Below are 12,649 nucleotides of genomic sequence, written 5' to 3'. Positions count from 1 at the left end.
ACTAAAGTTTCTAGAGGTGAATTTTATGGTTCGTGAATTATATCTCAATAACTTTTGTAATGTAAATCACCAATTTTCCCATTGTGTACGAGTTAGCCAATAGGGATGTCAGGTTCTCGACAAGAAACCACGATTCGGTGTAGGCAGTAGTAGGTGACCTAAAACAATAACTAAATGGCTGAACTCTGTGAAGGGGGAATGCTAGAGGACACGTGTGATAGCCCCCCTGTTCCCCAGGGACTTATGTTAGGGAAATCATCCCAACATTTCTTACAGATGTTCATTAATAGAAAAACTAATAATTATTTATAATACATTTTGTGATATTACACTACCCATTATATGTACTGTTAACTAATATCCTTCGGAAGCAGCAACATTTAGGTTGAACAGTTAGTTACATTTGTTCTGACATCGTATCAGTTGATCTGCTTAATGAACTTGCCCTTTTTTAGGAGCACAGGAAGGAATTGAGGAGCTCTTTTTGTAACTTGGTCCAAGAATTGGATGAAATTGTTGAGTGTTCCTTTCAAGGAAAGATGTGGTCCAAGGATGTTTCCATTTGGTTTTGTTCCCTTGAATCCTTTCTTCCCCGGCCTGGTCTGGGCGAAGGCAGTTCGCACTTGCATCTCTCTCTCTCTCTTCTGCTTTCCTTATTTTCTTCTTTTTAGGCATTGTTTCTGGGACAAGCCTTGATCTGGCATTCTTCCGCTCATGGGTTTTACTTTCTGTCAAGTTCCAGCAGCCGGGGTGCTCTTTCTCAGTGCCTGATGCTTTGCAAAATGAACTCTGCCCTTTAGATGCAGATGCCAGACACCTAGATGATGCCGCTGTCTGCACACCTTTCCTCTTCCAGCCTTCGGTTGCAGTTCTTTTGCCAATAATTTGTTACCACTGGCTCCTTGTGTTGCACAGGCACCCTGCCATCCCACTCTTTTATACACGAGAGGCATTGCTTTATCTTCCCTTGTTCTCACACAGTGTACCCAGTGTGGCAGAGTAGCCTCCTCCCGCCTTGCAAACAGCCACTGTAGAATCTTGGATCCCTAGGATTCTCTGCCTGCCATGCTTGTGCACAGTGCAGGCAAGCTGAGGAGGCGAATAGTTTGAGAAAGAGGAGGCCCTTCCTTGGGAATAGGGAACGGGCAAGGTGAACAAATACAGGAAAAGAGAGATTCATGTGGATTTTTCAGTTTCTGTGAAAAATCAAGTTGACACAATTTTGGCCTCCTATTAAGAGAAGAGACAGTGCAATATATATTGCATACATTTTAGGTACCCCGATAGTGCAGCAATTATCATGAATTCTGTACACTAAAGAGAATAATCTTAAACATGTTTTGCCTCTTCTTTTGATGTCAGAGCACCTCATTTTCTCACTCACTGGCAGGTGTGTACACTATGGGTGGTTTAAATGCTCTGGTTTCTCCTTGTCCCATTTTTAAGGAACCCAACATTGTACGACATAGTGCATATTTTCCTCTTGATGCTTGTTTCCTATGAAGCATCATGCATTAACCTGACTTGATTGATTTAGTGGAGAGATTGCAAAGGAGCCTGAAAAGGTCGTTTTGGCGAGTCACACCGTGCATGCAACCATAAAGACAGATGCCTGCAGTCAGTGGCTGGATAGCTTCTATTCTTGCCCCCCTGTTTAGTAGAGCTCACTAAGGGCTCTGGGACCATGGTAACATGAGCTAGGGCTGAGTTGCCTGCCATCTGTATATGTGGTGTAAGCTGGTTTGGCAGAGGAATTCTATGGATCTTTTCCTTGGTGGTACATTTTTAGGGGTGCCTAGATTGGTCTATCTGGGGACTTTTCCGGTGTGATGAGCAGGAGGTATGTGATATGAGATACCGACGACCCACATGAAGATATAGCATAGATGGGACTTCTATTTCATTTAGAAGACACATATTCATTTGTAGACATATTTCACTTATAGGCTTCCTTTTCCTATCAGGAGATAACGAGTTTTTTCAGTGATGGGGGTGATGCTTATCTGAGAAGAGATTGTGAAGGCTATTGAAGTGTAGAGATAGAACTTAAGCTTAGAAATTTCTCTGAAAATTTTCTCTGTAAGGTTCATATCTCAGATAGCCTTCTTCCATGATATTAGTGTGTAATGTGAGGCTAACGACATATGGCAAATATCTGCAAGCCACATCAGTCTCTCTCTTCTCCGCTTCCTTGGGAATCAAGAGCATCGATAGGTAATGCAGGTTAGTTTCGTGGTGTAAGATTGGGGTAAGTGAGGTAAGACAAATTCTGGTAGCAGTAAAATGTTTACATATTAAAATATTCAGTTTCAACATTCAGTTCTACATAGGCAAATCCTTAGTTAGGCCTTTCTTAGTTCCCAGCCTTTGTAACTATTTTCTTTCCATAGATCTAGCCTTTTGATGTTAGCTTCAGTCTCAACCTATCTTAAGCTCCACGAGAATCTTAAATGTAGGAAGAAGAACCTAAAGAGCTTTGGTCTGACACTCTGTAGCATTAAGCTGTACCCTGACCTAGAGGCTTAACTTTTATGGTTAGGTATTGTCTTGTCCCATAGGCCCACCTCCTGCATTTTGTACTCTTCGGGACAACTGGGAGTGTCTTGGTATAACATAACAAGTCCATCCACCCCTGAGGCTCTTCCTTACTCTCTCCACTGTCACTTTTTGATTTGATTAAATACTGGAATCCATTAAACCCCTGGGATTTGGTACCTGGGGCCCTACCAGATGCCAGTAGATTTCATTAGTGTCAATTATTTGGTTGTTCAGTGCTCCAAATATCCCTCATTCCTATATTTCCCATCCCACTACATACCTATTAAAGCATTCTTTTACCTCATGCTGAACACAGTCCCATCCAAACACCCAGTCTTTGTCAGTTTGCATACTTTCTGGAAACCCTGTTATGCCTCAGTCTGGATTTTCTTATGTCAGCTATAACTGAGTTTCTTTCCAATTCCAGCTTTATCTTTTGGCAAACTGGAAGTGTGGGATCAATATAGTATTTCTAGTTTCTGATAGATTTATGTCACAGTGTGTATATTGTCATGTCTGTAGATGTTTATACCATTGTACCTTTTGGCTCTATATGCCTATTGGTTATCACTTTAATGAACTCTAATATTTTGTGATTTTATTCTAAAAGGATATTTTTTCATGAATTCTAAAAGAATATTTAGCACCAAATTTGAATTGCCTAATTGTAACTCTGTAAACTATGCTGTGCTACTTTATGTCTTTTCTTTTTCCAAATATCAAGTTACCAATATTGGCACACTTTTAATTGTTATTATTAAAATTGTAAATGCTTGTGGCTTCAACTTGTTCAGAATATGACTGTCCTAGCAATGTTAAAGTTAGTGGTCTTTTTACCCATTCATTTAATAACCCTGACTTTTCTGACTGTTTCCCCAGCTCTAAATGGTTATGAAGAACGCTAACAGTGTATGTAAGGTACTTTCAGAAATTAGAATAAAAATTCAGTATTATAATTTTATACAGTTTAATCTGGAATTTAGTACTCTATTCTGCCTTCAGACGTACTGTAGGACATGCTGTCTTTGCTGTCCCGCTGTGGCAGAATTCAGAGTTTTTCTAACAAGTACAGTTCCTTATGCCTGGTACTGTGTACAAATTTCAGACTCAAGCTTCATTCTTACCTCTCTGTTATTTCTTGATACTTTCTAAAATGTAAATACCTACTTGTCCACCTCTAATGTGACACCTGGCACATGACAGGAACCCAAAAGAAGTTTCACTAAGAGTGGGAAGGTGATACAATATTTTTGGAGAGTAGTTAGGCAGTATCTCGTAAAATTTTCAGTTTGCATATCCTTCATTCCAGCAATTCTACTAGGAATTTAGATATAGTTGTATACATGTATAGGGATGTTCACATTGCAGCCTGTCTTTAAGGAGGACAGAAAATTGAAAACAACTGAAAGTTAATCAGTATTGGGCAGATTATGTAAATGGTGGTACTTATGATCAGTGGAGTACTTTGCAGCCATTAGAAAGAATAGAAAGCGTGTTTGCATAAATTGACCAGGAAAATCAGCATCTAAGATAGATTGAAGAATATATATATCTAGTGTAGTGCTTTTTATAAAATAGAGGACGCCCATATATGTACAAGTAGGTACTTATATATTTAAATACATATACAATTAATGATACAAAAAAAGCCAAAAAAAGCATCAGTTTACAAGGTTAAAAAAAAACATATACAGCAAAAGTGAATGTATGCCCCTGAAAAAATGTCTGAAGAACTGCACAAGGAAATGGAGGGGTGGGATTTCACTTTGATTCCATCCATGACCTGTAGTATATGGATTCTGAGGGGTTTGCAACCTCGTCGACCTGCCGCCGGCTGAGGAGGGCGCTGTGGCCTCCAGAATCCCATTGGCCGGCGCGTGGACGACAGCAACCGTCCACGGGCAGTGCCGCATGCGCAGCAGCAGGAGCCGAGGCGCTGTGGCGTGGAGTCTTCCCGTCGGAAATCCAGTTCTCGCCGAGGGCGCCGGCCCAGCGGCTCTGTCGCTCTTGGCGGCATCTTGGGGAGCAGAGGAGCCAATGGCATCGTGCTCGCCACCAGAGAGGCCAGAGACACGTCTTTTCTGGACGGCCCTCCGGCAAGAGGAAGGGTGCAGGCCACGCCCCCGAAAGGTAAGCAGCCTCGGCCCGGTGCGGGCCCGTCCCGCCCGCAACTCCTGGGCCTCGGTAGCTGCCTGAGCGTTTCCGCCGTGCGTGTCCCGCCCGCCTCTTCCCGGGAGGCTGTGACGCTTTCGCTGCTCCGCTCTCAGGAGGTGACGTGGACAGCCTGGTTTTTTGATTTCTCCCCATCCTTCTAAACACGAGGCACGGGCCGTGGTTCCCCGGGTGAAATAGAGAGACGGACTGCTCTTGAAGATGGGCCTGTGAGTGCTGGGGACACCCCTTACTTACCGAAATGGGGGTCTGCCGCATTCCTCAAGCTGTGCTATCTTGGCACAGAAAATAGGAGTAGTAAGAGCAAAGGTTGAAAGAAAAACCCACCAGTACAACTAAACTTTTCACCGGAAAAATATGTGTGTTGTTCCCAGGAATCGCCAAGGGCATCCTGTTGCTTTCTAAGAGGTCTCATTTGAGAAATCGGCTTCCGTGTATTCCAACGATTAATTCTGAGGCTTTGCTTTTCTGTCCAGTGAACTTGTCTTCCTTGAGACCTTGCTTTCCTCCATCACATACCTCATTAAATCCTCTTCCTTCATTTTATGTCCTGAATATCTTTTGAATCTGTCCTCTCTCCTCCACCAGCATCCTAATATAGAACTTGCCTGATCTATTTATTGCTTGTAGGTCCTGAATGAGTGTATATATTTATCGATTGTTTCCTTCCAGTCCATTCTTCACATAAGACATTTTTAAATAGGCAACTTGGAAAGTTCTCATAAGTATCGCACAAAAACATTGCTTTAAGAATAAAAACAAACTCTTCTCCATGGCCTTTAAGACTCTGCAGGGTCTACAATCCCCTGTCTTTCGCCAGCCCCATCTTGTGTCACTTTTTCCCTCACTGAATTACCCTTAGTTAATCCTACCAAAGGCAGCTCTATATAAATCCTACTGAATGCAGCTCAAGTACTACCTTTTACTATCACTCCTAGCCTTATTAAGTTAAGTTCATGGCCATTCTATCAGGTTTTCTTTTAAAATATGAACTTGAAGTTCACTAGTGGTTGCTTTTCATGGCATCGGTTGTATTAGGACTAAAAATAAAATGTAAAGTGAAAGAATTGAACTGAAACTGTGTGTATTACTGACACCTTAGTGTTCAGGATTGGGATAGATTTTATTGGGGACGCAGGAGTTCTGGCCACCTGTGGTCTTAGATGTGTCTTATTTGTTGAGCTCTTTGCACTGTTCTGTTTCCTTGTCTGTTTTCAAGATGGGGAAGCAGGAAGAAGGGGGAGTATAGGTTGATACCAGGTGGGGTTGAGTAAGTTGAGCAGTAAAGTACAGAGTAGAGAGAAGAGAGGATTGACTTTTGGGTTCTGCTTTTCATTTTCAAGGAGACCTCATTCTGTGCAGAGAGACTGGCTGACCTAAAATTTGGCTAACAATAGAATGTATTAACAGGTGGAAAGACTGTATCCCAGTTTGACAGCAGATGCCAGGAACTTGTTTCATTGCTTTCAAAGTTCCTTTGAAAAAGGTAAGCAATATTCTTCCAGAAATGCAAATGCACCATGTAGAACAGTGGTTCTCAACCTTGTCACAGCCCAATTTTCCTTTCTTGTTGCAAATACTTTGTAGTGAACCTTTAGTATCCTAAAATAAAGTTCATATAAGTACAACCTACTTCCATACTTAGTTTTTTTAAATGAATGAATGAATGCATTTATCTTACATCTTTTTATTCAGGTATCATTGATGTACACTCTTATGAAGGTTTCACATGAAAAACAATGTGGTTACTACACTCACCCATAATATCAAGTCCCCCCCATACCCCATTGCAGTCACTGTCCATCAGCATAGTACGATTCCACAGAGGCAATATTCATCTCATCTGTGCTACACTTTCTTCCTCATGATCCACCCCACACCATGTGTACTAATCATAATACACCCCAATCCCCTTCTTCCTCCCTCCCCACCAGGCCTACCCCACCCCTCCCCTTTGGTAACCACTAGTCCCTTCTTGGGGTCTGTGAGTCTAATGTTCTTTTATTCCTTCAGTTTTGCGTTGTTGTTATACTCCATAAATGAGGGAAATCATTTGGTATTTGTCTTTCTCTGCCTGACTTATTTCACTGAGCATAATACCCACTAGCTCCATCCATATTGTTGCAAAAGGTAGGATTTGTTTCTTTCTTGTGGCTGAATAGTATTCACGTAGCGGTGCATATGTCTTTTTGAATCTGGAAGTTGTTTTCCTCGGGTAAATTCCTAGGAGTGGAATTCCCAGGTCAAATGGTATTTCCATTTTTAGTTTTTTGAGGAACCTCCATATTGCTTTCCACAATGGTTGAACTAGTTTACATTCCCACCAGCAGTGTAGGAGGGTTCCTCTTTCTCCAAGTCCTCTCTGGCATTTGTTGGTCCTAGTCTTTTTGAGGTTGTGCATCCTAACTGGTGTGAGGTGATACGTCATTGTGGTTTTAACTTGCATTTCCCTGAGAATTAGTGATGTGGAGCATCTTTTCATATGCCTGTTGGCCATCTGAATTTCTTCTTTGGAGAAGTGACTGTTCATATCCTCCACCTACTTTTTAATCAGGTTATTTGCATTTCGGGTGTTGAAGTGTGTGACAATAATCCAGTTTCAATCTCTTGCATGTAGCTATCCAGTTGGGACTCAACATAAGGTCCTGGCAGGGTAGACTGTTCACAGTATTGCTGGACCCACGCTATCCTCACAGCTGCAGGAGAGTGATGCTGGGTGTTGGTGGCTATCTTCCTATGGTGGAATTGAAGGCCCTGGAGTATCATACAGTATCTCAGAGTCCTGCTTTGTCACCATCTGATGTTGAGGACCCAGGGTGTAATATGAGTTACTTCTGGTTCTTCTACGCAAAGTTCTGTTATCAGAACTTTGCGTAGAAGAACCAGAGGGAAAGCTTTGTCCTTTCACTATCTCTAAATAAAAGACTGTACCTTGCTTTCCTTCCTTGAGAGTTTGTGAAGCTCATTCTTCAGCTTCATGCACAAGAACCCTGGCGTCACCTATACCAAGAGTCGGAGGTTGTTAATGGACGTGAGTGCTAAACCTGGCAGGCAAACCAGGAGAGCAGTCAGTGAGAGCAGAAAGGACCCATTTTACAGAGGAGGAAGTTGAGGCTCAGAGAGTGAAGGAACTGCCGCAAAGAGAAAGTCATTGTGGGAGTTGGGATGGAGTCATCCTGTAAGATGCCTTTATGCTAAAGAGCTTGTAGGAATTTTGTGGACGTGCTCTGCATAGTTGTTTCTAAAAATACAAAAAACTATGTTGGCTGCCTGCAACACCCTGATGATGTTTATAAGGTATTACACAAAACATTTCATGAGTAATTTAATAGAATTTCTAAAATGAAAAATACACATTTTCTTAAATCCAGTAGTTACATTTTTAGGACTTTACCTCATACATGTATTTTCACTTGTACACAAAGGGGTCTGTATTGCAGCATTGTTTATAATAGCAAAAGGCTGTAAACAGCCTAAATGTCTGATGAGAGGGGACTGGTTACATTAATTATGGGCCACTTATAAATATACTGTTATACAGTTGTTAAAATGATGAGGCAGATATATTTGTGCTAATCTGAAAAAACAAGATGCAAAAGAATGTACAGGGTGCTTCATCTGTGTCTTTAAAATGGACTATATGGAATTCCACTTATGGCATTTCCAGCAAAATATGGAAACAACCCTAATGTCTGTCACCTAGTGAATGGATAAGCAAAATAATATGGTCTATCCACATAATGGAATATTACCTAACCATAAAAAGGGATGACGTACTGACACATGCTATGACATGGATGAGCCTTGAAAACCGTATGTTAAGTGAAAGGTGTCAGTCACATTGATCCAATTTATATGAAATGTCCAGAAGAGGCAAATCTATAGAGATAGAAAGTAGATTAGTGGTTGCTTGGGTCTTGGGGTGGGAATGGAGATTAACTGTAATGGGCAGGAGGGATCTTATTGGGGGGTGGAAATATTCTAGAACGATTGTGGTAATGGTGAACAACTTGCTAAATTTACTAAAAATCTTTGAGGTGTGCATTAAAACAGATTTTATGACCTTTACCCCTCAATCAAGTTCTTTTAAAAAATAATTAGCAAGGGAAGAAAAGAACAAAGGGGCAACCTATAGAGGAAAAGAGACATAAAATATGTATTAACAAACAGAACACTATAGTGTGAGGCATACACATTTGTGTGATAAAACTAGAAAGAATGCAATGAAGTGTTTGCTGTAAAAGTTCAGCATAATGGTTCCTTGTGGTAGAGCGACCTTGAGAATTGTGTTTGGCAGGGGGTGTGCAGAGGGATAAGGGGAAGCTTCTGTCGTCTGATACAGGTGGTGGTTACAGGGATATTTGCCTTACAATATGTCATTACATTATGTAAGTTTTATGCAGCTTTCTGCATTTGTGTTATATTTAACCACAGAATGTGTGAAAGAACAACACAGCCAGTTGTTTAAGTTGTTTGTTGCCACAATAATGCTGCATAAATCCAGTAGAATAAAACACTAAACACTTATTTTTGCTCACAAGGATACTGGGGTTCACGAAGCTCTGGGTTGGGCTGGGCTCATCTGGGAGGGGCTCATGAGTGTGTGTGTAGTAAACTCAAGGGTTGGCTTGGGGCTGGCTGCTCTGCTGTGCTCCGCAGGGCCGCTCAGCCTCCAGAAGGACAGCCCTGGCCTTTTCTCATGGCTGAGGCAGGGATCCAGGAGAGAGAGTGGACCCTGAGGAATGTCATGACTTCCCCCACCCTTGGCCAATGTGAGTCTCAAGGCCAGCCCAGTTTCTAGGATTGGGGAAACAAACCCCCATCTCTTGATGGGAGAAGGTACAGAGTCATATTCCAAGGGCCTGGATGGAGTTTGGATGGAGAATTGGGACCTCTTTCACAATCAGTGTTTAACACTAGAATACCTTCCCCTTTTGGAAGTGAAACCATCCAGGCTGTTGGACACAAAACACTCCCTTCTCATCCTTCAAATTACTGAGAAAAACAAAACAAAAAATAAGACGGGGTGTGGATCTCAGACAACTGAAGAAGCTATTTAGTCCTTGACAAATGGTAGGAAGCAAGACTGGCAGTGACTAGGGACGTTGATGGCACTGCTTTGGGTGTGGATAAAGGGCAAACACTTGGACTTGTCTCTGCTTCTCCATGTCCTGAGATTTCCTTCCAAGTGAGATAGAACAAAGCAGAGGATCTAGCAGAGGGGAATCTTCCCTAATTTTGGGAATATCCTAAGACAGTTAATTACACACTTAATGCTACTTCTACCACGGGAAAAAATAGGCCTACATCAGCAAATTTCTGCCAACCCTCCTTCCCCATATTTTCCAGGGGAAAGTCGGCTTGGACAATGCCCAGCAACAATGCCAAGAACATCAGCCAAGGGATCTGCGTATTCCTTGAATTCAGCCAACAGGTACCATATTGAATACATACTTAAACCTATAAATTCTTCCTTTGAGTTCCACTATATTGAATTTCTGTGTCGTGGGGAATAACTCTACCATTAAAGAATAAATGGACATTGACACAAAAGCCTATTATAAAGCAGTGTTTAATAAAAAGACAGATGCACCCCTATGTTTATTGCAGCACTATTTACAATAGCCAAGAAATGGAAGCAACCTAAGTGTCCATCGGTAGATGAATGGATAAAGATGTGGTACATATACACAATGGAATATTATTCAGCCATAAGAAGAAAACAAATCCTACCATTTGCAACAACATGGATGGAGCTAGAGGGCATTATGCTCAGTGAAATAAGCCAGTTGGAGAAAGACAAGTATCAAATGATTTCACTCATCTGTGAAGTATAGGAACAAAGCAAAAACTGAAGGAACAAAACAGCAGCAGACTCACAGAACCAAGAATGGACTAACAGTTACCAAAGGGAAAGGGATTGGGGAGGATGGGTGGGAAGGGAGGGATAAGGGGGCATTACGATTAGCAGACATAATGTAGGGCAGTCACAGGGAAGGCTGTACAACACAGAGAAGACAAGTAGTGATTCTATAGCTATGTCAAAATAGAAATATTGAGCACTTACTGTGTGCTATGAGCTGGGTATTTGGTTAACAAAAGAAGTCCCCATCCTGGAGGAGCTCACAGTGTGATAGAGCCATTCACATAGTGGTTAAGGGTCAGGTCGCCCAGAACTCTCAAGCCTGCCAGCCTCCGTGTGAGTCCTGGCCCTGCCGCTCACCAGCTGTGGGCATGTGTATAGTACATCATTTCTGTTATTGTTGCTATTTTTTTTCTCTCCAGATCATTCACTTGTCCCTTCTTCTGGGAAGCCCTATTAGATTACCCCAAACTGGTTCTAGCACTGGTTCTTCTGGGATCCCAAAGGTCCCCAGGCTTCCCTCACCGTATCTCTGCCGCCTCTGCCTGTGCCTACCCCCGCCAGCCCTGACCACAGTGGGCGCTCAATGTTTGGTGATGGGTGTATCTCCCCTGCAGGACAGGGAGCCTCATCACTAGGCCAGGGCTTGCCTCATCACTGCTGTCTCCAGAATCATCCGGTGCAGAGCAGTGAGCACAACAGGCATTCAATAAACATACTGAACGCATGAATGTTAGCAATAGTGAGGGGAGCGCTGGGCAGTCTGTGTTCCTTAACATGTGCAGCATTTGAGGTTCAGGGCAGGGAATTACTAGGCGAGATCGAGAGGCCCTGCCCCATCGCCGGCCCTGAGCACGAGACCCTGCGGGGCGGGTGGAACTCGGTGTAAGGTATCCCCTTGTGGTCGCCTTCCGTTTTAGAACTCGGGCTGGTGAGGCTTCTACCGCCCCAGGAAGGAGGACGGGGCAGGATCCCAGCCGGGTCACCCCCGGCCTCACCACACCCCCTGGCCCCAACCCCCGTGTACAGGCAGGCGCGGACCCCAGCCCCCTCTCCGGCCTGGCCTGCGGCCCCTGCCCAGGCTGCGACCCCGGTCAGGACCCCGACTCCCAGCCAGGGCCCCACTGCCATCCAAACCTCGAACTTGGTTCGGACCCCAGCCACAGCATCAGCCCCGGTCCCGGTTCTGGTTCCAGCCGCAGCGCCAGCTTCGGTCCGGGTGCGGTCCGTGCCTCGGAATTCTTCCTGAGCCCGGCCCCACCTTTGGGTCTGCGCGGAGAACCTGCCCCGGAGCCCATTTTGTCTCCTGATGAGAATCCTGCACCCACGCCGTTGAGGGAGACGCATGTCCCATCGGTCGTCCGTGGATTCGAGCTCACCCAAGAGCCCTTTCCTGAGCTCACCCCACCGCCCAGTGATTTGCTGGGGCGCACCCTCGTGTCCACCCCGCTGGCGGACCCACTGGCTCCCACGTTGATGGATTCCACTATTGGACCTACCTGGACGCCCATCGGGGGAACGGTCCAGTTGCCCGTCACCCTTCCCATTTCTACCAACACATTGGCCTCCATCAGCAAGAGCTTCCAAGCGAACAGCAGGATCCTGATTCGAGTGATCTGGTGAGGAGTTGTCCCCTGTCTCGCCTGCCTTCATCGCCCCCCCTCCCGGGAAAGGGATGCACGGGGTCTGCTCAGGGGATTTGAAGGTAGGGTGAGGGGAGGGAGTCCTGATTCCCGGCTGGAGACTTGACCCCACCTGCCAGTATCTCTGAGGCTGGAGAACTCTAGGTTCAAACCTCTGCTTTGAGCTTCATTCATTCACTTCCAAGTGCCCCTTTCACCATGGCCCAGGCCTGCGCTGGGGACAGAGTGCTAAGCAGAGCCACCTGCTTCCCTCCCCAGGACAGGCTGCCAGCTCTTCCAAAGCCAGAGTGCCCAGAAGGAAGGCAACGGGTGGGGGGCTGCAGACAGCCTTTCTCTGGAGGTGGCATTTGAGGGGCCACTTCTCAGTGAGAGGGAGAGGAGCTGTGGTGGGGGAGGAGAACCAGGTAGCGAGAGGGAGGAGCGGCGAGTGCAG

General features: G+C 44.4%; 1 protein-coding gene and 1 long non-coding RNA gene across 2 annotated transcripts; both read left to right on the top strand.

The window, feature by feature from the left end:
• Window positions 1–4,611: 4,611 nt before the first annotated feature.
• Window positions 4,612–10,741, top strand: LOC118917184 (uncharacterized). Its single transcript, XR_005026714.2, has 3 exons — window positions 4,612–4,668; window positions 6,121–6,196; window positions 10,060–10,741. It is a non-coding gene; the product is annotated as an uncharacterized LOC118917184 (long non-coding RNA).
• Window positions 10,742–11,299: 558 nt separating this feature from the next.
• Window positions 11,300–12,196, top strand: LOC118917165 (selenoprotein V-like). Its single transcript, XM_057493366.1, has 2 exons — window positions 11,300–11,315; window positions 11,427–12,196. Exons 1-2 carry the CDS (start codon window positions 11,300–11,302, stop codon window positions 12,194–12,196), a joined length of 786 nt encoding a protein of 261 aa, XP_057349349.1.
• The last annotated feature ends 453 nt before the right edge of the window (window positions 12,197–12,649 follow it).

This window comes from Manis pentadactyla, chromosome 15 (genome assembly GCF_030020395.1).
Source record: "Manis pentadactyla isolate mManPen7 chromosome 15, mManPen7.hap1, whole genome shotgun sequence".
In the NCBI taxonomy this organism is placed as follows: domain Eukaryota; kingdom Metazoa; phylum Chordata; class Mammalia; order Pholidota; family Manidae; genus Manis; species Manis pentadactyla.
Note: the sequence above shows the minus strand (reverse complement) of the source record. Positions and strands in the feature narration are given on the sequence as shown.